General features: G+C 44.7%; 3 protein-coding genes across 11 annotated transcripts in view; 2 read left to right on the forward strand and 1 right to left on the reverse strand.

The window, feature by feature from the left end:
• The window catches only part of ARL6IP6 (ADP ribosylation factor like GTPase 6 interacting protein 6), a 44,902-nt gene extending 26,667 nt beyond the window's left edge, over window positions 1-18,235 (reverse strand). For 2 of the 6 annotated variants that reach the window (XM_029224729.1, XM_029224728.1), the window contains exons 1-3: window positions 17,617-18,235; window positions 17,173-17,473; window positions 15,609-15,662 (exon numbers count right to left, since the gene is read on the reverse strand). In XM_029224729.1, coding sequence (XP_029080562.1) covers window positions 15,609-15,662; window positions 17,173-17,473; window positions 17,617-17,913 — 652 coding nt within the window. In that variant the 5' untranslated portion in view covers window positions 17,914-18,235. Of the gene's footprint in view, window positions 1-15,606; window positions 15,663-16,683 lie in introns of those variants that run through there. The other 4 variants (XM_029224732.1, XM_029224731.1, XR_003793861.1 and 1 more) reach the window with 3 other exon arrangements.
• Window positions 7,845-14,267, forward strand: LOC114896652 (protein NYNRIN-like). Its single transcript, XM_029224733.1, has 2 exons — window positions 7,845-11,890; window positions 14,022-14,267. Exons 1-2 carry the CDS (start codon window positions 11,507-11,509, stop codon window positions 14,232-14,234), a joined length of 597 nt encoding a protein of 198 aa, XP_029080566.1. The 5' UTR covers window positions 7,845-11,506; the 3' UTR covers window positions 14,235-14,267.
• A 416-nt stretch (window positions 18,236-18,651) lies between the features above and the next one.
• The window catches only part of PRPF40A (pre-mRNA processing factor 40 homolog A), a 54,391-nt gene continuing 45,121 nt past the window's right edge, over window positions 18,652-27,921 (forward strand). For 3 of the 4 annotated variants that reach the window (XM_029224725.1, XM_029224724.1, XM_029224726.1), the window contains exons 1-2: window positions 18,652-18,842; window positions 20,111-20,242. In XM_029224725.1, coding sequence (XP_029080558.1) covers window positions 18,759-18,842; window positions 20,111-20,242 — 216 coding nt within the window. In that variant the 5' untranslated portion in view covers window positions 18,652-18,758. The remainder of the gene's footprint in view (window positions 18,843-20,110; window positions 20,243-27,921) is intronic. The other variant, XM_029224727.1, reaches the window with a different exon arrangement.

Here is a 27,921-nt window from a genome sequence, read left to right on the forward strand (position 1 = left end):
GTAACATCTGGAGTTTCCAACCATGTTAAATCATCATATTCACATGGGAAACTTTAAACTTTTTTATTATGGACAACTTCAAACATACACAAAAGTAGAAAGAAGAATACAATGAAACCCCATATACCCATCACTCGCCTTGCAACAATTAACTCATGGCAAATCTTGTTAAACCTGTATTTTCCCCTGAAGCCTGTAATTTTCAGTATACTAGGAAAAACAGTTATCACTATCATCTTGTTCCAACATACCTTTTCCCTTATTTTTTTAAAATAAATAAATTTATTTTAAAAAAGACAATTGTATCATAAGTAGTCATTTGTTAAATGTCAAATCAGTCATGCAGAATAGACATCAAGTACTATTCAAAAAAGGGCAAGAAAACTGGGGTTACAACTCATCAGAAAATTCTTTACGATTAAGCATGGTTTAAGAAAAAGTATAGACTCTGCATCAGACTCTGGGGCCGGAATTCCAACTTTGACATTTACTCCCTCCATGAATTTGGGTAAGTACTTTAACTTCTCCAAGCCTCCTGTAGAATGGGGATAATTATACCTACTTCGAAAGGTAAGTAGAAAGGATTAAATGAGGTTATGTATGTAAAGTATCTGGGAGAATACCTGGTTCATGGCAGATGTTCAACAAAGAGTAGCTGTTATTGGTATAAAGGAAGAATAACTTCAGCTGGCCTTTGAAGGATGGCAGGGGTGGGGGAGGGAAGGTAGGCACAGCGTGACCAAGGCCTGGAGGTGGAAATATCTATGTTGGGTTTTGCAGTAAATAGTCTGGCAAAGAGGGTGAGAGTGGGAGGCACGATCAGCAAAGTGGGCACATTTAAGAGGGTGCAGCCTTGAATGCATGGCTAAGGAGGCTAGCATTTATTCTTTTTTTTAAAAAATCAATCAATTAATTAATTAATTTGGCTGTGTTGGGTCTTCGTTGCCGCACGCGGCCTTTCTCTAGTTGCGCCGACCGGGGGCTACTCTTCATTGCGGTGCACGGGCTTCTCCTGTTACAGAGCACAGGCTCTAGGCGTGCGGGCTTCAGTAGTTGCAGCGCATGGGCTCAGTAGTTGTGGTTTGCGGGCTCCAGAGCACAGGCTCAGTAGTTGTGGCGCACAGGCTTAGTTGCTCCACAGCATGTGGGATCTTCCTGGACCAGGGCTCGAACCCCTGTCCCCAAATGCATTGACAGGCAGATTCTTAACCACTGTGCCACCAGGGAAGTCCTCTAGCATTTATTCTTGTTGGCTAAGAAGACAGTGAACGTGGAGCAGTCCTAGACACAACCTAGGTTAGAACCGAGTGCAGACAAGCCCAACAAGAGCTACAGTCCTCACTGCTCTAAAGAGCTGTGTTCTCCACCAGGTGCTTCTCACACTGCTCTATGCCTCAGCTGAGGTGAACTGATGTGGCCTTGGACTGGAGAGCAGCCTGTCCAGTAAGCTGTGACTTATGATTAAAAAATTTGTCAGCAAAACTGAGCTGTGCTAATCCAGATTCTTCTTTTCGGAACAAGAACAAGACAGCAGCTGCTAGAGCTGAGCAGAAAGGTCTTGAGGCAGACCTGGGGCTGCGGTGTCTGCTTGGGACCACAGGTACCCTGAGGCTAGGAGGATGCCGGGTGATAGAGAGTGAGGAACCTGACATGGATGGATGGTTGGTCAAAACACACAAAGGACCTGCCAAAGGTAGATCCTAGCAAGAGCAGTCCTCGCACCCCTGGCCTCTGCAGCATCCTCCAGCGTCGTGCCCAGCCCGGGACTTTCTCCTGGGCCACTGGCCGCCCGCGGCAAGCCTCGTTGGGGCATGCTGCATAGAGACGTGTCCTCCGACGTGCAGTGCAAGGCGCTGGATAAGATGTTCCAGAAGCAGCAGTACATAAACAAGCCCAACCGCAAGAAGCTGGTGGCTAAGGTGGCCTTGAAAGACGCATGGGTGAGGGCAGTCTCCCCAAAGGCCCTCCCCCCATGCACTGTATAAATGGGAAGGTTCTCTGAAACCGCTTAGGTCCCACTGTACAGAGGGGGTAAGGTCTAGAGAGGGAGTAAGTGCATGAGCCAGCTTCGTGGAGGCTTCTCACGATCTATTTTCCCTTATTTTTAATCATTTAATGAACAATTTACAAAAGAATAAAAAGCCTGAAAAAAACTGTTAGAAATTTTAATAAGATATAGTAAACCCAAATTTTTATTCTGAGTTTCCCTGATTTAAAAACAAACAAATAAACACACTATAAATGGGCATTTCCTCTAAGTGCAAATAACTGCTTACTATCTTCATGCATGTATCTGGAACATAACCATCCTGTAAATACTGATTTTAGACTTCAGATACATCTCTAATTGGTTATAGCTTATTATTAGTTTTGCTTTTTCTTTATGCACTTGCATCATCAAAACACAATGCTTGAAGGAATTTTTAAAATCTTTCATGGCTTATAAGACATGGAAGACAACCATCTTTGCTCCATAATTTGTATAACATTTTCACTTTTAGATTTATAAACAATTTGAATACTCAATCCAATGATTTTTTTTCCATTCCTTTCCAGTCACCTTCCATTAGCATTTCTCCACTTACAAACAGTATCAAATAAATTAGCATGCACAGATTCATAAAAGATGAAGACTGTTATACATTCTTTTAGCAAAAGGAGTTGGTTCATGTTTTTGCCTGAAGTCCTTTCTGTTGAATGACTAACTGGATGAGAATACTATAGTTTTCTGAAAAGAATCAGATAGTAAAATATCTTCAGCTTCACCTGCCATCAGGTTTCTTTCACAACTACTCAACTCTGCCGTTGTAGCATGAAAGCAGCCATAGTCAATATATAAAACAAGAGGCAAGGCTATGCGACGATAAAACTTAATGTACAAAAACAGGTAGCAGATCAGATTTGGCCCAGGGGCCACAGTTTGCTGACCTCTGCTCTGGAGGATTTCATCATGTTATTCTTTTTAGCATAGTTGAGAATAATTGATGAGTAATATTAGATGATTCCTAAAATAATGAAATAGCAAAATGTTTCCAGATACAGGAAAATAAGGTCATTAAAATCTTATAATGTATCTTAGGTTTATAAAAGGGGCCAATACACCAATATGGTAATTTCAAGATCAAATATGCTTTATTCTATAGAAAAAAATATAACTCAATTTTCTCTTTATTTTCTGGAAGGTCCCCTAAGAAAAAGTAAATGACATGAAATAACAATTCTTACAAATAGAACTGCTCAAGAAAATTTAAAAATGAAGACTGGGTCCAATGGACCCTGATGGCATACTGAGCATGCAGCCAATTAAGTGACTTTAACTTTGATTCAGGAGATAAGGATAGGGTCTGAAATTTTATAAATGCAAAAAAAAGAAAATCTTCAGGTTTTTGTTTGTTTGTTTGTTGTTGTTGATACGCCTGGGGGATGGGAACTACTAGACCAGTGGTTCTTGTAAACTAGCAGCATCAGCATAACCTAGAAACTTATTAGGAATGCAAATTTCTGGGCTCTACCCCATACCTACTCAATCAGAAACTCTGGACCCTGTGCAGCCCAGTAAAATGAGTTTTAACAAGTTTTCCAGGTGATTCTTCTGATGCTAGCTAAAGTCTGGCTTTGTTAGCCTCAGAAACATCCCTCCTGATCACCAAAGTTGGGCCAGGCAGTATCACACTAACAATAACAAACCAATTTCTTGAGATTTAGAGGTCCTAATGTCTGGTTCGCATTACTGCTTTTACGTGTTAAGAGGAGATTTGCAATGATTTCATGACTAATAATTTAGCTGCACACTGATAATTCTTGCTAATAACCTGTACTGCTTCTGCCTTGCTACCATGCCTAAACTATCTCATGGTTTAGAAGGGAATATTTCATACTGATGGATGCAGGATAGTTGGGAATACCAGGTGAAACAACACGTTTCTGGCATACTGTAAAAGTTCAACAGTGTTGTTAATTGTTGAACGTGTTATTCACACTTCCATAAACTTGTGCTTTCTTTTTAAACAAAGTTTTTCTCATTGGGAGTTACAGTCATTCATTATAAAGACTAAAAAGAGATTAAAAAAAAAACTATTATTCCAAAACCCATTTTGGTTGTATCCTTCTAGTCTTTTGGGGCTTTTGTTTTTCTCTTCTTTTTTGCCTTGGTTCTTTTACTGATATGAGTAGGCAATATACACAATTTTACAAAGACTGTGCTGCAGAATAGGATAACATATTTGTAAATTTTTAAATTAAATATTAGAGTTACTCCACCCAGCTGCAGATAGCACTGTATCATTTCCTTAATAGACTGTGGGCTCAAATTACAAGGTTCGTACATTCCCTAAAAAGCTCAAGTTCATGGTTTCAATCATCTTTCACTGCAAGGAAGAAACTGAGTGAGTTGCTCCCAACTTGTGCCTTTCTAAGAGAATGGGTCATTTTGCAACACATCCTTTCTCTTGGAAATTTTTACCATATTTCTAATTTTCTGTATAATGAAATTATGATGGTAAAGTCTCATCACTCTGCAGAAGAAAAGTAATAAATCATCAACTCTTTAAATGAGCTGGCTTCATCTTTGATTGAACTCAGTATATGTCAGTCATCTCTGTAAATGTGTAGAAGCCTGGAAACATCTCAGGCATAAAACAGGCAGTAAATGGGCAGCTAAAAAATAAGAATAGCCCTTGACACTGCAAGATGCTAGGAATCTGCTCCTAGCCACAAAAGGGACTTAAAGGTAACTATTAACCAGTAGGTGTCAAGAAATGACAGGCACCAAAGATCAAGTTTAAAAGCTTTTTGGACATTGAAGAAACTCCATCAAATCTGATTACAATTTCTGTATGACGCTATTTACAATGTTTATAAAAGTACTAGGCCTACATTAAACTTGATAACAATATTCTTAGACTAAGTACTTTCTGCTAAAGGCAATTCCTTCTATTTTTCTTATATACTTATTTCAAGTTTGCCTCAAATAAAAGGTCATTTTATCATACTTTATATTGACTAGGAAAAAAACGCAAAAATTCGAAACAGGACTGTGTGAAATGTGATAAAATTTGGGAAAATGTGACAGATACAAAAGCCAATGTGCTAAAAAGAAACAACTCAATGTCGTATATGATTAGTGCAATCCACTTGGCCGGAAAATAACTTCAAGGAGGAATGAGTGGAATGTGATTTTAACTAAATAATCAGAAGTTTTATTTTATTAATCTCCCTGAAAAACAGGCTTACAGTAGTGGATGGTTTGCAGGATAATTATAAAAGGAAAGCCCTAAGAACTCTGCAGTGTGACTCTAATGCCACCCAGGGAAGATTTGGGGAGATGAGTTCCAAAATCAGCTGATAGTATTAATCACACCTCCCTGGCTGGACTACCTCACTAGTGAAGATGAACACTGTGACAGCCGAATCCTGTTAGCCATTAGGATCAATTAACTCTCCAAAGGCACTTATACAATGCTCATCACGAACCCTTTTTGAAAAACTATAAACAGGTCTTCCCATGAATATTTCTTTCAGAGAAACAAGGATGACAAGAGAATAGCAGTGTCTCAGGTCCTTAAGTTTCTTAACAGGCATTTAGGCTTATATATTGTTTCCTGTTAGCCTGTTAGTCCTTAGTCAACTCTCAAGAACTTTTAACTACTTTTGAATACATTTTTAAAAACTGCGATTCTGGCCCTGCAAAAGTATTTCTCAAACAGTGATTTATCAGAACTTGTAAAAAAAAATGAGGATTCTTAGGTCCTACCCTGAGACTGAAACAAAGTCTAGAGATGATTTTTAAAAGAAAGTCTGGTGATTCTTACACATACCAAAATGAGAATCACCGCTATAATCTGCTCTTACTGAGCTATGCCAACCTTGGACTAGGATTAAACTGCAATAAAAAATATTTGTAGTGTGCAAAATTTTTATCAGTCTGTCTAGAAAGAAAACTGTTTCATGGAGAGTAGTTACTGGGCTCACATTTGTTTCTAAAAACCAACCCACTTTCAAACAAGAATTGAGGCAGTGTATGCATTAAAATTTAAACATTAGTCACTGAAATATAAAGATAACATGTATAGACAGTACTATGATCAAAGAAAGGTAATACACAATCAACATTACATTTAGCTATGAGGTTCCTAGTAAACAAGACAAAATAAATACAATGAAATACAACAGTAAAAAAAAAAAATCAGTATCATCTGATAAAAGGCCGCATTCTGATTTTTCTAAATGGATGACTTCAACAACAATGTTTATTACAGATTCTGGATTCATGTGAAAACTTTTACATCAATTGTAAAAATGTAAGGATACAATTTTATAGGCATTTCCTCAGCTGTAATTTGGTAATCTTGCCAACTATTAAACAGCAAGTTAGAATTCATGTCTAGTTCTTAAGATTCAGTTTCTACTGCAGCAAGAGTTGACAGATCAATAAATGCTATGAAAAGCCTTAAAATCTTGGTTGTTTTTTAGAGATGAAACAGTTTAACAACACACACTGACAAAATGGGTAACTAAAAAGTACGTGTTTTTGGAAGGCCAGCAGGTCCGGGGAAGGGCCCAGGGAGCCAGACGGAACCCCCACCAAGGTGGTTGATGCAGCCGACCCACAAGTGGCATCAGCCCGGGATTTTCCACCTGCCCAGGAAACAGACCCGGGACTTTCCACTCGGCCCCGGCTTTCGCGCTCCCCGAGGGGCGGAACCAACGGCTCTACGGCTTTCCCGCTCCCCGAGGGGCGGAACCAACGCAACCGGCACCCGACATTGCCACAACACCCGAGAGATTACCAAAAAAGGGGCTGCTTCACACAGCAAGCATCTCCCCTGCGTCCATCCCTATAAATTTCGTTCGTGCCTGCACCCGGGCGCGACTTCCCTGGCCCCTTTCTCTCGGACCAATGAACCTCGCCCGGGAGCGGTCCCAAATAAAGCTTGCTTAAGTTCTCCTCCGTTTCTTGGTGCCTTTCCTTACATTTGGTGCCGAAACCCGGGAGGGGTACCCAGCCCCACAAATTACCGCGGGGCCACCCCTCACCCCCCCTAGGGGACGACCGGGGACCTCTGCTCACCCACCCGATCCGGCAGAAGCGGGGTAAGTCCCTCCTTCTTTCCCCTCGACCCCCGGGGTCCCTACCTACCGGACTCCCTGTCCTTAGCCGCGGCCGCGTCAGGGAGTCCTCCATCCTCCCTCCGAGCCTCGGGCGGTTGTGGAGACGTCCCAACCGCCTGACTGCTCTCCGATCTGCCGTGACCAGAGATTGAGACCAGAGACGTCTCTCTCTTTCTCTGTTCACCCGGGGACAGACCGGAGGTCATGGGGACCTCAGAATCTAAACCAGATCCTAAGACACCCCTGGGGCGTCTCCTGGCCAACTTTACAAAACTCGGCTTTTCTCAAGACCTCCGCCGCAGGCAGCTCATATTCTATTCCACCGAGGCCTGGCCACAGTACCCTCTAGACAATCTGTCTAAATGGCCTCCTGAAGGGACTTTGGATTTCAACATCCTCCGCGATTTAGACAACTACTGCCGCAGGACGGGCAAATGATCCGAGGTCCCCTATGTCCAGGCCTTCTGGTATTTACGCTCCCGCCCTTCCCTCTGCGTCGATTGTTCCACTTCCCAGATCCTTCTTGCCAAACAGACATCTCCTACATCCTAACCCCTAATTTCCTTTGACGATGACCCCTCTCCACTAGCCGACCCACCCGAGTCTCTCACCTCTCCCCCCTCCAGAGCTCCTCTCCAACCCCCACCCTACCCTGGACCGGCTCCTCTCCCTCCCGCTCACTCCAGCGCCCCCCACCGCTCCCCCGCACCAGGCAACCTCCCCCTTAGCCCCGACTTCCCCCGCTTCCTCTCCCTCCGTCGCTCTCCCATCACCACTCTCCTCGCCAGTGAGCTCACACACCCGCTCTCACCACTACGACTCCCAGGACCCAAACCTTCTCTGTCCCATAAGAGAGGTGGCCAGAGCGGAAGGATTAGTTAGAGTTCATGTTCCCTTTTCCCTCCAAGATCTCTCTCAAATATAAAAGCGATTAGGCTCCTTTTTCTGCCGACTCTTCCCGCTACCTCAAAGAATTTCACTACCTCTCTCAAGCTTACGATCTAACCTGGCACGACATCTTTGTGATCCTATCTTCTACTCTGACCCCCGACGAGAGGGAAAGAATTCAAACTGCTGCCCGAAACCACGCAGATCAGGTCCACCTCACTGATAACCTATGCCCGTCGGAGCCACTGCCGTTCCTGGCACCGATCCGGGCTGGAGTTATCAGGACGGCCAAGACGGTCGCCGCAAACGCAATCTAATGATCCAATGTCTCTTGGCTGGTATGCAGGCTGCCTCCCACAAGATTGTCAACTTCGAAAAACTAAAAGATATAACCCAAGAGCCCAATAAAAATCCAGCCATCTTCCTCAACCGCCTTACAGAGGCCCTAACTCTCTACACCCGCTTGGACCCTGACACCCCCGCAGGCGCAACGGTCTTGGCCACCCACTTTATCACCCAATCAGCCCCTGATATCAGAAAAAAACTTAAGCGGGCAGAAGACGGCCCCCAGACTCCCATCCGAGACCTGGTAAAAATGGCCTTTAAAGTCTATAATGCTCGTGAGGATTTGGCAGAATCCAGCCGACAGGTTCGGATGCACCAAAAGGTGGCCCTCCAGACCCAAGCCCTCGTAGCCGCCCTGTGGCCGGCCATCTCCCATGGACAACATCCACGGGACCCGCCAAAGGCAACCCCACCAGGGGCCTGATTTAAGTGTGGAAAAGAGGGACACTGGGCTCGCCAATGTCCCAATCCCCGGCCTCCTTCCAAGCCCTGCCCTGGCTGCGGGCTAACAGGCCATTGGAAGAGTGACTGCCCTACGGCTGGCCCTCCCTCAGCGCCTCCACGCGGAGGGCGAACCGACCCAACGGCCCTACCTCTCGAACTCCTGGGATTGGCTGACGATTGACAACACCCGGACTCGAAGACCCCCAACACCCTCGCCGAGCCCAGAGTAACGCTACAGGTAGCGGGTAAGTTCACCTCATTCCTGGTGGACACGGGGGCTACCTATTCGGTCTTGCCTACATATTCCGGGCCAGTTTTTCCTTCCCAGGTCTCGGTTATGGGCATCGACAGTAAGCCATCCTTCCCCTTCCAGACCGTCCCCCTTTCATGTTACATCGAGAGGCTCCCTTTTACTCATTCTTTCTTAGTCATACCGTCCTGCCCGGTTCCTCTGCTAGGTCATGATGTTCCCTTCCAATTAGGGGCCTCTCTCCAACTTGCCAGACTTGACCCTAAGGCCCCCTCCTCTCAACTCCTGCTCCCCCTCCTCGGTCTGGCAGCGGAACCCTCTCCCTCCTCTCTCTCTTCTCCCATCCTCCCCAACCTGATAGACCCCCAGATCTGGGATACTTCAAAACGCATAATAGCGACCCACCACCCCCCTGTCCTAATCCGTCTTAAAGACCCCTCCAAGTTTCCATCCAGGCCCCAATTCCCCATTTCTGAGACTCATCTAAGGGGCTTGCGACCTATTATCACCAGACTCTTAGATCAGGGGCTCCTCGTCCCCATGGACTCTCCCTGCAACACCCCCATCCTGCCTATCCACAAGGCCTCAGGAGATTACCGCCTGGTCTAGGACCTCCGACTGATCAATGAGGCGATAATTCCCCTCCACCCAGTCGTGCCAAACCCATACACTTTGCTCTCCCATATTTCCCCATGCACCACTCATTTTACGGTCCTAGATCTCAAAGACGCCTTCTTTTCAATCCCCCTACACCCTGATTCCTATTTCCTTTTTGCTTTCACCTGGACAGATCCGGATACCCAGGCTTCCCGCCAGCTCACCTGGACGGTTCTTCCCCAGGGCTTCCGCGACAGCCCCCACCTCTTTGGCCAGGCTCTGGCACGGGACCTCGCTTCCTGCCCTCTCACCCCCAGTATAGTCCTCCAATACGTGGATGACCTCCTCCTCTGTAGCCCATCTCTCAGCCTCTCAGAACAGCATACTGCTGACCTCCTCAATTATCTCGGCTCTCGCGGCTATCGGGTCTCTCCAGCCAAGGCCCAACTGTCTACACCCTCAGTAACCTACCTGGGAATCCACCTTACCCCCACAACAAACAGCCTGACAGCCGACCGCACCCAGGCCATCCCCAACCTCCAACCTCCAGAGACAGCTGACCAGATTCTCTCCTTTCTGGGCCTAATAGGATTTTTCCAACACTGGATCCCTAACTTTGCTCTTCTTGCTAAACCCCTGTATTTAGCTGCTAAAGAAACCCCCCAAGGACCCCTTACCTCTCCCTCCACTGTTCGACGGGCCTTTCTCACCCTCAGAGACACCCTGATATCCTCCCCTCCCCTGTCTCTGCCTAACCCAGACCGTCCTTTCCACCTCTTTGTAGATGAATGGGTCGAAATAGCTACTGGACTCCTTGCCCAACCCGTAGGGCCTTCCCATCGCCCCGTGGCCTACCTCTCCAAATAACTTGACCCAACCATTTGGGGATGGCAACCATGCCTCCGAGCTTTGGCATCAGCAGCTGAGCTGACCAAACAAACACTCAAACTGACCCTGGCCCACCCGCTGACTGTATTTTCCTCTCACCGACTGGCCGACCTCCTCGGCCATAAGTCTCTCTCTCTCTCGGGCCCCTCTCGCATCCAGGAATTCCACCTGCTGTTCATCGAAAACCCTGCTATCTCCCTTGACCTCTCCCCCCGCCTAAACACGGCCTCCCTCTTGCCCATTTCCGACACGGGGACCTCCCCTTCCCACTCCTGCCCCCAAGTTGTAGAGGCCCTCAGCCCGCCGAGGGAAGGACTCTTTGATACTCCACTGTTAAACCCGGACCGCATCCTCTTCGTAGATGGCAGCTCAATACTCAGCCCTGACGGACGCCGCCGGGCGACCTACGCGGTAGTAACCATCTCAACCGTTATCGAGGCCAACCGCCTCCCAGAAGGGACAACCTCTCAAAGGGCTGAACTGATCGCACTCACGCGGGCCCTTGACCTCTCTAAGGGCCAAAGGGTCAATATCTATACAGATTCTAAATGTGCCTTCCTGATTGCACACAGCCATTCAGCTCTTTGGAGGGAGCGTGGATTTTTGACCACCAAGGGCTCCCCGGTGGTCAACGCCTCCCTCATCGCAAAACTTCTGGAGGCCCTCCAACTGCCTGAGGAGGTGGCAATCATCCACTGCAGGGGCCACCAGTTTCCCTCTAACCCAATAGCACAAGGTAACTCAAAGGCCGACTCCGTGGCCCGCGAGCTCACCAAAGGGGCCCCTCCAGCTCCGATCTTGTTCCTCACCACCTCAATCCGACCCGCATATGACCCCCACGAAGAGACAGCACTACTATCCAAAGGGGTCCACAAGGACAACAAAGGATGGATTTTTATGGACAACAAAGTTGCCCTCCCTTCAGCTCAAGCGGCCAGCCTCCTATAAGATATCCACAAGTCCCTACACATTGGCCCAAAGGCGATGTTCCGTTTCCTAGATCCCCTCTTTTATATGCCTGGACTCAGAGATGCCATCTCAAAAACTCACGCGGCTTGCCAGACTTGTGCGTCTGTCTCTCCACAAGGAGGCCTACTGCCCCAAATTCCTACTCACCAGATGCGCGGACACCAACCTGGCGAGGACTGGCAGATTGACTTCACCCATATGCCCTGCTGTAAACGCTTCCAATATTTGCTCACTCTCGTTGACACCTTTTCAGGTTGGATCGAGGCCTTCCCAACGGCCCGAGAAACGGCAGATACGGTCGCCACCATTCTTCTCCAACATATCGTCCCCCGGTTTGGCCTGCCTATCTCCATCCAGTCAGACAACGGACCCGCCTTCGTCTCTCAGGTGGTTCAGCAGGTATCCGAGGCTCTTCAGATCACCTGGAGACCCATATCCCTTACCACCCCCAGTCATCTGGTAAGGTTGAATGTGCCAACGGGATCTTGAAGGACCACCTCACCAAGCTGTCCCTTGAGGTCCGTATCTCGTGGCCCGATTTGCTCCCTCTTGCCCTTACCCGAATCTGAGCCTCACCTCAGACCCCTACTGGTCTCAGTCCATTCGAACTGCTCTATGGCCGCCCTTTTCTCCTCCATAACCTACCAACCCAAAACCCACCCCTAGCTTCCTACTTCCCCTACCTGTCTCTGCTCCGCCACCTTCTCCGTGAACACGCTGACCGCAACCTGCCGACGGTCACTGCCTCTGAAACTTCCCCTCTCCCTCTACAACCTGGCAATAGCATCCTCCTCAAAGAATTACACCCCCAATCTCTCAAGCCACGGTTGACAGGCCCCCATACGGTGATCCTCACCACTCCTACGGCAGCCAAACTCTTGGGACACCCCTCCTGGTACCATGTCTCCCGCCTTAAAATGGCCCCAACTCCAGAGACTTGGATGGCCCAACCGCTGGGTCCCACGAGACTACGGCTTGTCCGTCACCCTGTCTCTCCTCCTGCTGCTCCTCCTGCCACCCAGGACTCACCAGATGTCCCTATGGCGCTTCCATGTCCATGGGACATGGCAAGCTAAAGGTCGGACCCACGCTCGAGTCTTGGGCACAGGGGACTGCCAACCAGATGGGTGCCAGGCCCTGGTGACAGTCCAGATCCCCATCTCTAACACAGAAGGTGTTCCCCTGGGTCGGTCCACCCCCGCTGTCTGCTTCACTTACGATCAGACCAGAGACTACTGTCAATGGTGGGATGAGACCTATGGGGGGTGCCCCTATCACTCATGTAACATCCATGTGGCAAAACTAGATACCAGGAGCTCGCTCCGACAATCCCACCTGCTCACCACAAATGGCAAGGGTCAATTATTCATCAACATCAAAGATCCCTGGGACACAAGATGGGTAAAAGGGGTACAAGGAAAAATCTACCCGTGGGCAACTGATGCCTACCCTGTGGGCTCTATCAGGGTCTTCCGCTCATACGTCAGAGTGATCCCTGAAATTATCCAGCACTTGAGCGAGCAGGCCACCATGGTCCAGGAGACGGAACAGGCCCTAGAACGCCAATTACCCCACCCTGACCATAAGACGGACCCTTTTTCTTGGTTGGCCCTCATCCGCCAAGGGGTGCAAATGCTTAATCACACCGGAATAGGCAACATCTCTGACTGCTTTCTATGTGCCTCACTTGGCCGACCACCATTAACTGCTGTCCCACTCGACCAGCCCTTCACCTCTACCCTCCTTAATTCCTCCCAGAACTTACCTTTTCCCCCTTTAAGAGTCCCCATATTCCTTGATTTAGAAAAAAGAACCTCACAATTTGCTATGGCAGCCAACCAAACTTAACTAATGATGCACTCCCTTGCAACTCATCCCTCCCTGTAACTACGCCAATGGGGGCCCCACCAGGTCTGTTCTTTTGGTGTAATGGCTCCCTTACAAAAGAGATCAACTCTTCCTCCCCCTTTCCATGTATCCACGTCACCCTTGTTCCACAGCTCACATTATATGGCGAAGCCGAATTTCTCTCACTTACCACACAACTCTTCGGCCGACAGAAAAGGGCCATCTTTCTCCCTATGGTAGCAGGCATTTCCCTCGCCTCCTCCCTCGTTGCTGCAGGCATCGGGGGAGGAGCCCTGACACACAGTGTCTCAACATCCCGCAACCTAGAACAGAAACTCCAGCTAGCCATTGAGGCCTCTGCCGCCTCCATCACCTCCCTCCAGCGCCAGATCGCCTCAGTAGCCCGAGTTGCCTTCCAAAACCGACGCGCCCTGGACCTTCTGACAGCCGACAAAGGAGGTACCTGCCTCTTCCTACAAGAAGAATGCTGCTACTATATCAACGAGATAGGGGTCGTTGAGGACAATGTGGATGCTCTCCGACGCTTAAAAGAAGAACTCCAACGCAGGCAGCGACAATCCACCTCCCCCATCCCAGACTGGTGGCGGTCTTGGCTGACACCAATCCTAGGCCCCTTAATCCTTATCTGCATCCTATTCATGCTTGTCCCCTGTTTCCTCAGGTTTCTCCGCAATCGCACACAAGAAGTATCTCGGGCGGCGGTGAATCAGATGCTACTCCACCCATATACCTTACTACCCACAGAACCCCCCGCTGCCACCCTCCCCTAATCTCCGGACTGTTGGCCGCCCGACTCCCCTCCGGCGCCCCCATACAGCAGGAAGTAGCCAGAGAACAAACGTCGCCCCATTACACCAAAGAAGTCGGGATGTAAGGCCAGCAGGTCCAGGGAAGGGCCCAGGGAGCCAGACGGAACCCCCACCAAGGTGGTTGATGCAGCCGACCCACAAGTGGCATCAGCCCGGGACTTTCCACCTGCCCAGGAAACAGACCCGGGACTTTCCACTTGGCCCCGGCTTTCGCGCTCCCCGAGGGGCGAAACCAATGGCTCTACGGCTTTCCTACTCCCCGATTTCCCGCTCCCCGAGGGGCGGAACCAACGGCTCTAAGGCTGATGCAACCGGCACCCGACACTGCCACAACACCTGAGAGATTACCAAAAAAGGGGCTGCTTCACACAGCAAGCACCTCCCCTGCGTCCACCCCTATAAATTTCGTTCGTGCCTGCACCCGGGCGCGACTTCCTGGCCCCTTTCTCTCGGACCAGTGAACCTCGCCTGGGAGCGTTCCCAAATAAAGCTTGCTTAAGCTCTCCTCCGTTTCTTGGTGCCGTTCCTTACAGTTTTCTCATGCAAGAAGTTGAGACAAGCATAGACAAGTTTTCATGGGACAAGCAAACTACGTTGTTGGTAATTTGAAGATAAACGTTCCCCTTCTGCAAAATCAGGTGAACTATACCTTCTATCACCACGAGGACCTTAGCCTTGAGGAGGCAGTTTAAATAGGTTAGCTAAGATTGGAGGAGGGAGCAACATGCGGCCTAGGATGGCAACCATTTCCCACCCGCCCCACCCCAATTCAGAGTGGTCAGCCAAAGAAATTACAGCAAACAGGAGCAAAACATGCCAGACAGGTCAAGTTCTGAAGTCTTCATAATCATTTTGGCACAGAGAGAAATAAAGATAAATGACAACTGAATTTTTCACTACAAACCTGCAAACTGCAGCATTCTACAGACATACTCTAGAAACTCAGGTTGACTCTTTCCTAGTCATGATTAACCTGTGTAAGTATGCCCAATGCTTTTCATATTTTTTGAAAAACCAAGTTGCTTATAAGGGGATCTGAACTTAAACTTCTCATGAGGTCTGCTTAAGATGTTATCTTTGTTAAGTTTGTGAGGTAAGGTTTTTTTGTTTGTTTTTAATTCCTGGGAAGAAGTGTAGAGACTTTTCCAAAAGGTAACTAAGAAACGTTAAGTATTCTCTGAGTCTTTGTTACATACAGTTGTATTCAAAATGTATTCCTAGTATGTCTGGTATACATACATATACACAGGGAGATACCCCCATACACATGTAAAAAGAAAATCTAATAAAAGTTACCACACACAAATGCAAGTGAAAAAGAGTAAAACCAAACTGCACAGGGAATATATTATTTAACCAAAATTCTGTATAGTTTAAGCATAATCTAGAAAAACAAAAGTGAGCTCAAAAATCAAATTAAGTGACAATAAAGTCCATACCTAACAGTCCAGTGTGTACATCATCTTCATTCTTCAAATTTTCAGCATGTAACTCTGTAAGTACAAAAAGGGCTTGGGTAAAAAAAACAATTTTATAATTTGAAAAGTAGCTCAAAGGCCAGAAAGACATTGTGGAGCTGTGGAAAGCACTCTGGAGCCCGAAACAACTGGGTTCAAATTCTGATTCCATTTACTAGCTAAGTGACCTTCAGTAAGCAAATAAGATGTCTTTATGAGTCAACTGCCATGTATATAAAATGGGAATTTTTATTCCCTAGACATTTTATGTAATGCGAATTACTAGGTTTTGAGTTCAGCTCCTTTCTCCATCCTCCAAAATAAGCACAGCTCAATGTGTTCTGCAATGTACTTCAACTTATCAGGTTTTGTGACTTTATGAACAAAGGCAATCTCTCAGAGCAAAAGAATTAAACTACCTACAAGACAAAACTCTGAGCTGCTTTGAAAAAATGGGGGAGGGAAGTGATAAGAGGAATGAAACACTGGCACCCAAATATTTAACATTGACAATTTACACCCAGTATCATTGTATGAAGAGGTAAAACTCTCATATTAACTTGCCAATCTGTCTTGTGCATGAAAATCAAGCATGGTAAAGTGTTAGATGCCATCTACACCCCACTAGGGGCTTGGAAGCAATGAGGAGAAGTAAAAACTGGAATTAAATAGATTTAATTCTACTTAGTGAAATAAAATACTTGAGTGGCAATGTGTTGGGTGCTTTTCATACAACAAACTATTTTTTCTTGTTTTAATTCTTCTTTTTCAGTAACTTAACCAAAGTCACATACCACTGAGAACTGAAATTTAAACTGACGTCTGACTCTTTCCACTGCAACATAAAATATCCAACCACATAACACATCTGCATAAGCTTTGGAAAACCTTTCAAGGCACATCTCTTTCTATTCCAACCTGGCCAATATTTCAACTTAAGACATGGAAAATAACACCATTAATCAGAGAAAGAACCTACTATCTTGCTCCTGCAACAGAACTTCACCACTACACTGGGTTGCAAACCTAATTCAAAACCCAAGAGTGTCTATTTTACCTATGCAAGTATAAATTTGGGTTGTGGGATGGAAATCCTTGTCCTTCAGCAATTCAACGTGTACGGAAGAATCAGTGGATTGTACATCTTTAACCATTTGTTGATTAAACTCTTTGAACGTGTATAGCTTAATAATTACACTTTGCACCGTCTTCCTTTAATGACGGTTGTTATGCATTTTGCTTGATTTTGCCAATATTTTACCGCAAGTGTTCACCGACTTTAAGATATTTTTTCTTCAAGACTACCCACTTATCAAGACCCTTTCTTAAAATGGGTCTCCTGATCACGGACCAAGGTCCTCTACCTTTAAGAAACGAGAAGACAAGGGAGAAGATCAAAGAAAGGTGCGGACGAGGACTCTGGATGAAAGCGGCTACCAGCTTGCCGGCCTTTGATGGAGCGAGGGCGACGAAGGGGAGAGCCACGTCCAGCCTCAACTAAAGTAAACTCTGGACACACTTTCAAGGCCCGGGCTTCATTCCGTACCTTTTACGATCAGGTAGGTGACAGCGAGAAGGAAGGCGAGGAGGATGGCAAACAGCAGCGAACAGAGAACTGAGAGGACCTGGACCGGCCAGCGCCGGGCTTGGGCTCTGCCGCCCGCATCCGCCGAGAAAATACCATTGCGTTTATCGGGCAGGGCGGGAGACCCGTCCCCATCTGGCCGGAGTAGCGAGTCCTTTCTAGGTTCCGATGACGCCCCGGCCGAGAACTCCGCCCGCAGGTCACGGGCCACTCGGTTGCATCCCTCCTCCTCGTCGACTTCACCCTCACCCCAGCTGTCTCCCTGAGTGAAAGCGGAAAACGCCGGTTGAGCAAACGGGACAGCAGTGCCTAGACGGCGGCGAGAAGGGGCTGGTCGCCTCCCACTCTCCACGAACGACATGGCGGGAAAGACAATCAGGTCCGCAGAGGTCAGGCGTCGCCCACCTGCCCCGCCCCGCGGTCGCAGCAGCCAATCAACGGCCAGGCCCTCCACGGCCTCCACCACCTGGCCCCGGCGCGCAGGGGTGCACAAGGGTGCGTGGCTGGGCGAGGAAAGTGCCGTGGGGCCCGAGAAAAGGCTGGGCGCCCCCGGACCAGAGCATGACCCTCAAGTAGTACGAAGGAAGGAGCGCAGTGAAGTGCGCGGGGAGAGACAAGCCGAGGCCCAAGGCAGCCGAGTGTCCTCTCCCTGCAGTGCTTAGTCCGGGCCAGCGATCTCCGCCACCGCCGCGTCACCTCCATGCAAGCCCGGCAGCCCCAAAGCCGCACCTCCCCGACGCTCGGTCCTAGCGCCCGCCCATGCCCCTCTAATACACATTCCCGAACCTATTTGCTTTCTCCCTTCTTCCCCTCTACGCCTGCACTAGCCCCGGCTTCCCTCATTAACGGCAGCTCAGCTCGCCACGCCCTCGCCTCCCTTAACTGCCCTTTCCTCCTTCCCTGCCGCATTGTTCTCCCCGCCCCTACCACAACTTCCCTCCACACCGCTCGGCACGCCTCCTCCCCCCACCCCGGCGCGCGCTCGCCAGCTGGTGCGTACTGAGCTCGAACCCGCTCCTCACGACCCCTCCTCTCGCCTTCCCCGCCCCCTCCCTCCACCTCGAGCCCCGCGCGCGCGCATCCAGCCCCTGCCACCGCTAACGCTAGAAGCTGCTTCCTCCACCCCCACCCCACCCTACCCCACCCCCGGCGGCCTCAGGTTTGCGGGGCGTACGTGACTCGGGCGGGGGGGCGAAGGTGGCAGGCCCCCACTGCCCCACCCCCTACGGGGTGAGGCTGTCTAAGCTCGGGAAGCTGGGATACAGTTGTCTTCCCTTCCCCGGGGGAAGTTGGTGGAGTTTTCCCGGCAGAGGAGTCGGCGCAGAAACTTCCTCCGTCCCCCTATTCCCCCCTCCATGCAGGCGACGCCGAGTGAGGCTGAGGCTGGGGGCGAATCGCCGAAGAGCTGCGTGTCGGCAGCGCAGTCTGATTGGACAGCGGGGAAGCCTGTCAGCTTATTGGCCCCGCTGATCCCGCCCCGTAGCTCAGGGCAGCCTTTAACCTTTAGCCCCAGTGGGCGCCAGCCACTCAGGTCGCTTCTTGTTGGTATGTGTAGCGGCAGTGGCCGCCGCCGGAGCAGTCTGAGTCCGACGATGAGGCCGGGGACGGGAGCCGAGCGTGGAGGCCTCATGGTGAGTGAAATGGAGAGCCATCCTCCCTCGCGGGGTCCCGGGGACGGGGAGCGGAGATTGTCCGGCTCAAGCCTCTGCTCCAGCTCTTGGGTCTCTGCTGACGGCTTCCTGAGGAGACGGCCCTCGGTAAGGGATCGGTGGGGCAGGGGGAAAGCGGCACAATGAAAAACGGAGTCAGAGACAGGAAGCTTTCTCCAGAAGGAGGAGAAGATGAGAGTGGACGAAGGAAGAGCTCGAGATGGTGGGATATGTTCCGAGGGAGAGAAATGGGAGGGCGGGGATGCACAAAGGAAAGGAAGTGGGACCGTGGAAGTTCCCAGTGGGTTTGGCCTAGGCAGATACGCGGTAGAGGTGCTGGGCCCTAGGCGGGGTGAGCGTTTTGAAGAGGTAGGCCCGATTAAGCAGGCGGGGGGAAGGCGAAGACTTGACTCGGTAGACTTTAATAGAGGCTGCCAGAATTTCTTCACTAGTAGTAGTGTTGTCTGCAGCGGGGGGACAGCTGGGAGAATTGGCAGGAGATAATTTCCTGCTTTTAAGACCTGTAACAATGGACACACAAGTAAAGAAAGTAGTTGTCTTATAAAAGCGCGTTAAGATGGATGAATTAGTTGTTTGCATTTAGTGTCCGTGAGTGACAGACCTCATTCTTTGGGTTTTTTGTTTTGTTTTTTGCAAGAGTAATTTTAGCTGTGTTAGAGATTCTCTTAGGAAATAATATGTTTGCTTGTTAGGAGGGAAGTGTCCCCGGGTATCCAATACTGTTTGTTTTGTGTAAGACCAGCCCTCATCTGAGTTAATTGGGTAAATTCAGCGTTTTAAAGCTTAAAATCATCTTAGAAATAAATTTAAGAATAAATGAAGTTATAAAATAAAAATAGTTGACTAGCTGATATCTGTGTGAAGTAGGACAAAGTTGTGGTTTTCACCATAACAGTTAAGTTGGCCTTCACATGCATTTCCTCCCAGTTTAGCAAGCCAGTTGGTAACTGATTAAATCAGCATGCTTAAAAACAACAACAACAACTACGAATTAGGTGTCCAGTGATGATTTTAATTTTTTCCATTTTGTTCTGAAATTTGGTCAGGTGCAAGCTCATAAATACTGGTGTTGTACATTTTATTTAAGACAAGAAAGTATAAACTAACTCAGTAATTGAATCACACATTAGCCAGATACTATGTCGTGCATATAACTGATTTGTAGAAATCAGATTTTTGAGAAGCATTTATTGGTACTTACTAATTTTTAAATTGTCCCTCTTTTCCAGATGGGGCACCCTGGCATGCATTATGCCCCAATGGGAATGCATCCTATGGGTCAGAGAGCGAATATGCCTCCTGTACCTCATGGAATGATGCCGCAAATGATGCCCCCAATGGGAGGACCACCAATGGGACAAGTAAGAATGTTTTGTTTTGTATTTCTTTGTTTACTTTTGCCCATGGTATTCTTGTGTCAAAGAATTTCAAAATCTGGGTCAATACTTACAGCTGTTTAAGTTTCAGTTTATGCCAGAATAATGTTTTTAAGTGAAATGTTGTATAATCATGACAGTAACCAAATTTTGAGTGTAATGAAAAGTCTGTATAAGAGATTTACTTTCTACAGCAACAAAATTGAGTTGTTTTTGTTTTGGTTTGTTTTTTTAAATTTAAAACTGGCAAAGTACATGTAGGCTTTTTAGTTTAATGACTTTCCCCCCAAGTATGTCAATTGAAGTAAATATGCTATGTCAATATAATTTTTGTTGGTGGACCTTGTACATGCATAGAATCTGAAAACAGCAGTTGTTTAGGCCTTTGGCTTAGGATTAATTTTATTCCTGAAAAAGCTTCCTGGTGTGTGTGTGTGCGCGCGCGCGTGTGCGCGTGCGTGCGCGCATTGGGGGTGGAGGTGGGAAGGTTCTACTCTGATTTAGTTCTTCATAGGACGGTGCCAAATAGGTAGTTTATTTTCCACTTATACTATTTTGTTTTTTTGTTTTTTTTTTTAATGATTTTTGCTTCTGCACTTCTGCTTTTGAGCTGTCCCTTCCATCTCCAGCATAAATTGTAAACATTTTGTGGGAGTGATTTGGACCAAAAGGTTTTAATGCTGACTCAATGAGTTCAATAGAACTTAATTCCTAGAAAAGCATCCAAGAAAGGTAACAGGTTCAGTTACCGTAAATAATTTTATGCCCCCTGTTAGGTTGTATAATACACATATCCTTTGGTGGCTGGGTTCTTTCCATTTAGTGTTTCAATAAATCATCAAGTATTTAGGCTAACAAAATATTTTGGAAAGCCAGTCAATTAGGTATGATCTTTCTGCCAGTTGGGGGCATCATTTGCTTTGATAATCATTTAAGCCTTGATGGTTTGAATTATTGGTGAAATTGTAGTGGAGAAAGGAGCTCGCTCTGTGTGTGTGTTTTTGTTTTGTTTTTTTCTTAAGAATAGAAGGGCTTAATGTCAAGTGGTTTTCTTCTTTTTTATTTAAGGTATTTAAGAGTATAGCCCTTAATTTTGTATAAAAAGCTTTATTCAGAGGCACCAGGCCCAAAATATTCTGCCTGTAGGAGTTCTTTAAATAAAAGAACTATTTATTCTGTTACTTTAGGATAACACAAGTTTTAAAACTCCCTAGGTGATGGAGAAACAACTCTGATTCCTCTTCTGTTTCTTTCCATCTCTAAGCAGCAAGGAGCTCTTCTTGTTTTCTCAGTAGAGCTGCTCTAACTAGATAATGAGCTTTAAAAAATATTTATTCTTTAAATGCTCTGGTTCTTATTTAAAATTAGTTTCTTTCCACAGAAAGATAAAATAAAACAATTTGCTACTGCCAGATGCTTCTCTCTTTTCTGGGGCCTTCTGTTTCCATTGGGCCAATCAAGGTAAGTTTTGCAAGGGATTGACCTGCTTGCCCTTGCTGTATTGGTGCTGTTGCACTACCAAAACCAAGATACCAGCTAGTCATTTTGAGTAAAATGCAGATTTTATTTTTTAAGTACTCATGTATCTCATTGACATAAGCTGGTCACAGTTTGCTTTATGGCCCTTTCTCTTTAGCTCTGTAGTGACCATCTTCCTAGTAAGGTTATTTGCTACTTGGTACACATCCATTCAAATACTCTGAATTTTACCTTGTGGTTTTCTTCTGCTTCTTTCCTAGACCAGTATATGCCATGTGCCTTTAAGCGTACCTGACTGTTTAGATGTTTAAAAGTCTCTGTCTGTTGGCTCCTGTTAGGATAACGATTGAATGACTTAAGAACCCAGCTCTGAGGAACTCAAGAGAATCCCCATTTTTTTTTCCCTTAGATTATTCCTTTTTTTCCTCTTGATATCTAACAAATATGGGGCCCAAGTCTTGGTAAAACAAATTCTTGTTTTAGCTTTGATAACAGTGGGAGGGCATGGATAATATAAACAGTCACGTATTCAGAAATCTAATTTAAAGCCCTATAAACAACTACCTTAAAATAAAAGTTGATAATTCTCAAACTTGATCCTTTTTTCTGCATCATGTCTTCTGTCTACCCGCCCTCAGAAGTATAAGTGAGCAGTAAGTGGTCAGAAGATAATGAGAAGAAGCGGGGTGCCTATATAAGCTCACTGCAGTGACACAAAGTTGGTAGGGTTCTGTCATCAAATTTTAAAAAGTTAATTCACAAATTCTTCAGACTTTGCAGTTGAAGGTTATGGAACCTTCATGTATATTGCCTAGTTCACATTAAGATCTCATTCTGGGACCAGCTGAGGACTAAAATTGGTGGCAGTCTTACTTGCTAAGTGATTGTGGTCTTTGGGATGTTACTGAACATGACATGAAATTTTAAAACTTGTTTGTAAAATAATATGCAGACTGGACATAACAGTCTACAGAAGCCAGAGTTTGTACTTTTTGAAATGCAGCAAATGATTTAGATTAGAGGAGTAGCATGTTTTGTTTTAGTTCAGGAGATAACCTAGAATGCCTTTTTAGAATTTAGGATGAATCTATTAGTAGTAATAGATATTTGGAAATTATCAAATAGGTCTTAATAATATTCTTTCAAGTTTATCCTGTAGGTTAAACTTGCCTTTCTTATTGTACATTAACTTCAGATGGGAGAGTTGTGCTTCTACTTTTACAGAGTTATAGGATCTTACAGTTGGAAGGGACCTTACAAGTTTATAAATGTTAATGATAAAATAATTTTCCTGCTTGGTGGCAGTAGAGATTTGTATTAAGATATAATTATGTATGAAGCTGTCTTCTTTCTCTATGTGTATTGTAAATAATGTTTTGCTTTAAAATATTTTCACGTCTTATTCTTTTGTTGTCTTTTCTACAACATAAACCATCCTTATCACAGGCGATTTGGCCTTCACTTAAGCCCAAGAGTCTTCCTGCCTGACTTTGTCTTCTTTCTTTAATTCTTAATTTTCCTCTTCTTTTAATGAGAAGAGTAGAGTAAAAGAATTAAGGTCCCTTTCAGCTCTAACAACCTATGATTCAATTTAGATCATTTGATAAGGATAGGTGATATGTATAAGATTTTATGGGTTGATCTGCAAGTAAAAATAGGAAATTCTTTTAGTAATGCCCCCCTAATTCTAATTATTCAGTATTTTTTTCTTGTTGCCTTTGTTCAATAAACTGATAAATGAATAATTCCTCTTTAAAAATAAGTCGGATTTTCATGTTCTCTTACTGAGTAAGGCAGGTTTTTATAGACCTTATTTCTATTCCTGCTGCTATCTGAGCTTAAGTCCTTACACTCTCATGCCTAAGATACTCTTTACAACTTTTGAGCTGGTTTTCTTGCTTCAAGCTTGTCCCCCAAAAAACTCTTTTTAGATTTCAATGAGTTATCTCCTTGCCCTAGAACTTCCACTGTTTTTCTGTGCCTATAGCGTAATGTCTACGTTCCACAATTTAACTTTCAGTTATCTCCCATAGTATATAATTCAGAGCACGATTCTGAGCTGCGTGTCTTCACATTCCCTAATATGAATGCGGGCTGGTCTTTTCATGGTATTTTGAGTAACTATATTAGTTCATGACCAAGGTTGTGCTGTTTTTCTTGCTCTCCTGCCCCCAGCTCTCTACTACCATGAGCTTTCCTTTATTTACCTAAATTCTGCCATTTCAAGTCCTGCCTTCTCCAAGAGGTCCTCAGCAATAAACTTTCCCAGCATATACCTCCCCTTCAGATTATTAAAATAAAATCCTACGTAATCCGCCCATAACTCTTACTATTTCACTTATTTTAGCACTTGTTTTGTTTTATTATGGTTTATTTGCTTTGCCTTTCCAACAGTTGTAAGCTCTTAGGGGGCAGGGGCTATGTTCTGAACTTTTAAGAAGTCTATAGGTGCTGAGCACAGTTCTTGGCACATCATGGGTGCTCAGTAAATTACTTGTTGAATGAATGAAACAAACGCAGATACTCTTTCCTACAATATAAGCCAGAAAGTTAGTCAGTGTTACATGAGACTTTTCAGTGGTTACTTATGACTTCACACTGTTACCACTTATTCTTGTTTTTAGGGTCTGCCTCTACTGTTGATTTTTCATTTGACAAAAATGGAAGATAAATAAGATGAAATAAGTAATTTTTGTTTGGTGAATAAAACTAAAGGACTTCCATTTACTTTAAATTACAGGCAAATGTATTTCTGTCTGTATGACTTCATTGGTGATCATCTCTTTAAGTTTTACCAGATTTTTCCATACCCTAGGGAGAAATGATGATTTGGAATATAGGCCTTCCAGAGAAATCCAATATATTCATTGGTGTCTTAGATTTATCTGACTGACTTGATAAATTGTTATGCTGTTGTTGCTTGTGAGTTATCCTCACTTTTGGGTGTTACAGGATCCTTGCCATTGAATTGAACATTAGCCAGTGAAAAAGATTTTTTTTTTAGCTTATCTGCTCGTAGATTGTTGAATCTAGGTAACTTTCTTTATGTATTTATATTACCTAGGTGAGTGCATTTTAAAACATAGATTGACCCATACCTACTGTGTTGGTATAACTTTTGGGCTGTGTATATGGTTAGATTTTGATAGGTTTTAGTTTCATTATCTTTAGATAACAACTCATTTAAATATGAACTCATCTATTCAAAAACTTCAACTAGAGTAGTATTTCTGAGTATATCGGGATTACTTGGAAGAATGAACTGTACCCCTCCACCCCTTTGAGATTCGCAGGATGCAGTATTTTCTAAAGATGCTAAGAAGTCTTGCAGAAGCCTTTTAAAACTTTTTACTTAGTATTTTTCGGTTTTAGTTGGCCATCTTCCTCTCCCCCACTTCCAGTCTCCCTTGCCCCCCTGTTATCTGTTTATTTTGCTTTGTCTAGCACATTGCATAGAACTAACACTGCCTGTAATTAACATTTTGCGAGAAAAGCTGAATTGGGATCACTTACCCATTTAGTCTGCTCTTCAGGATAAAAGGGCAATGTGGAAATCAGTATTAACACACATAAATGTAGCAGCTCATAGAGTTGTAGAGTGCAACAAATGTATTCATTAATGGTGGAATCAGAAAGGAAAGAAAAAAAGGGGGGCTTCCCTGGCAGTCCAGTGGTTAAGACACCACTCAGGGGGCACGGGTTCCATCCCTGGTGGAGGAACTAAGATCCTGCATGCTGCGCAGCCTGGTCAAAAAAAAACAAAAGAGATCTCAGTGGGTTAACCTGTTGGTTTTTGATTGGGTTTGTTAGAAATGTTGATGACATGACTTCCAGTCATTATCAAGTGGTATATCAGTAGATAGTGCACATTTGGCATCTACTTATATCCATAGCTATGCACTAGAGTTTTTGTTCGTTTTTTTACCTAGAGAAAGAATTGGCCTAAGTTGTGAAGGTTTCTAAGTTGGAATGAGTAGATATACACTGTCTCATTTAAAGTTGTCCTTAGTCTTTCATTCTTATTTCCTATTTCCATATCTTCATATTTCCATTGTCAGGTCAATTTAGCCAATAGACTTTGCCCATTTTCGTCAATAGACATTTAAGCCTCTTCTTGACTGTGTATTAGTACAAAGGTGAACACTGTATATATACCATGCACTCAGGGAACTTACAGGTATCACTCAGGTGCCTGGCCACACTGTTTTCTCATCTTTTAACTGCTGATTTGACTGTCACGATACTTGTAGACATTCGAATATTTAGTGGAGATGAATCTTTTATATTTGTTTTCTTTTTCTCCCTGGTCAAGTCATCATGTTTCTTCTACTTATTAAAAAAAGTTAAGTATAGTTAGCGGTTACTAAAGATGTGGTATTTTGTATGACAGGCTTGAAAGAAAATCCTCTATCTGTTTCTTTCTTATTTGGGGCACTACACTCAAAGTGGAAATCTGAATCTTCTCCAAATCTGAGTGTTGCTGTTAGCCGTGTCTCTTAAAGGACTAAACATGCCAGCAAGTGAGAACTGAGTTGAAATATAGTTTGCTTTATCTTAGGCTTTCATTTTTTTTTTTAAACAAAATTTTCATCTCATTTATCTTAGACTTTTTTTTTTAACAAAATTCTCAAATCTTATTTATTAGCTCCTGATCTGTTTGGGTTAAGAATTTTTAAATTACCTTTTGATTAATGAATGAGCATTAAGTTTCTGTTTGAGAACGTGGGCTTGGTATACTTTCTTTGGTCATTGGGTATCAAGAAAGTTGTTAATTCTCTGAAAGATGATTTTTTTTTAGTACTTTTAAGATCATTACATATTTATGATCATATATTTGTTGAATATAATAGAAAATTACCCTCTCTTTCCTTATACAGAAATAAGGGCTAGTCATAAAGTTGTCTACTACAAGTGTTTGAGTCTCTGCTATGTCTATGTAACTCTCTTCTGTACGAGTAATACTTACATAAATTAAACATGCTCTTTGTCCTAAAGGTGCCCACAATTGAGAAGGAGCTAAAAATTTTCATATGGACAAATATTTAATGATTTAGCTAGATATAATACTGAATCTAGTTTAAAGGAATTGGGGAAGAAGATAGTAATAGTCTTGTGTTCCTCTGTACTTGCGTTCTGGAGGGCTCATGTCCAAAAGGAGGTTTAGATGATTTTTAGAGTAAGTTTTATAAAATCTTTGATTCTATATGACTTGAGACACCACAATTTGTGTGTGTATCCACAGTATGTTTAGAGCTTTTTAAAAATCAAGTGATACAATTCATTTTTATTCAGCTCCTTTTCTAAGTTTTTGTGTCACATATCAACACCCAGTGATTTTCTTTTTATATTTTCTGTACCGTCATTTAAGAAGTTTGGGGTTTAGCAAGAGACAGTGGACTAAATAATTTAAACTATTTACTTGCCTTTTTTTCACATAGTTTTGTTTTTTAAGGTTTCAGGGAATAGAACTGTGATACCTAATCTGTGTTAGAATTATAATTTTTATCAGCATGTTTGTATATAACTGATTCATATACCCTATTGAATTTGATCCTCCTGACTGAAAAGTGGATTGGCTAGATAGATGTCCAGTTTATAGATAGGAATAGGAAGGCCTAGAGAGTTGAGTGAATTGTAAAGCGACATTGAAGAGCCAGCACTAAATGTGATCCTTAATCTGGGATTGACTTCTCATTACGTGTGTTGATTCCTACTGAAGGTGATGGTTTTACAGTATTTACTAGATGCCTTTAAAGAACCAAAGTGCTTAACTAACAGATAGCTAGGGAATAGATGAGAGAAGGGGCAACATGAGAGATACTTTCATTACATGAGTTGAAGGAGAGCAGTGGTAATAAAACAGCTTTCATTTATTGAGTGCTGTTCTAAGTGCCTGTGTGTATTCTTGTATCATTCCTTTTAATCCCTACAACAGTCCTATCAGATGAGTACTATTTTTCCCCCATGTTGCAGGTGAGGAAATTGAGGGTTAAGTAAAGTTGCCCAAGATCACATAACTGGTGAGTGGCCAACTGGGGTAGGAATTCTGGCAGTCTGAATCCAGAGTATACTCAATAGCTGTACTAGGCTGCTTCGCTATATAGCAGTATGAGATTATGCCATGTTACACCTCCTTAGAATTTGAAGGAATAGTGTATACTTCAGTGAATTCTAAAGTCTCCAGG

This window comes from Monodon monoceros, unplaced genomic scaffold, assembly GCF_005190385.1.
Source record: "Monodon monoceros isolate NGI ecotype Baffin Bay Population unplaced genomic scaffold, NGI_Narwhal_1 Super_Scaffold_16, whole genome shotgun sequence".
NCBI lineage: Eukaryota > Metazoa > Chordata > Mammalia > Artiodactyla > Monodontidae > Monodon > Monodon monoceros.

Bases quoted from the DNA above. Each gene is read 5' to 3' on its own strand.
- LOC114896652 (XM_029224733.1), top strand. From the start codon at position 11,507: ATGTTCCGTTTCCTAGATCCCCTCTTTTATATGCCTGGACTCAGAGAT. The intron at 11,891-14,021 runs GTATCCGAGGCT...CTGTTTCCTCAG, and splicing joins TCTCTCAGGTGGTTCAGCAG to GTTTCTCCGCAATCGCACAC.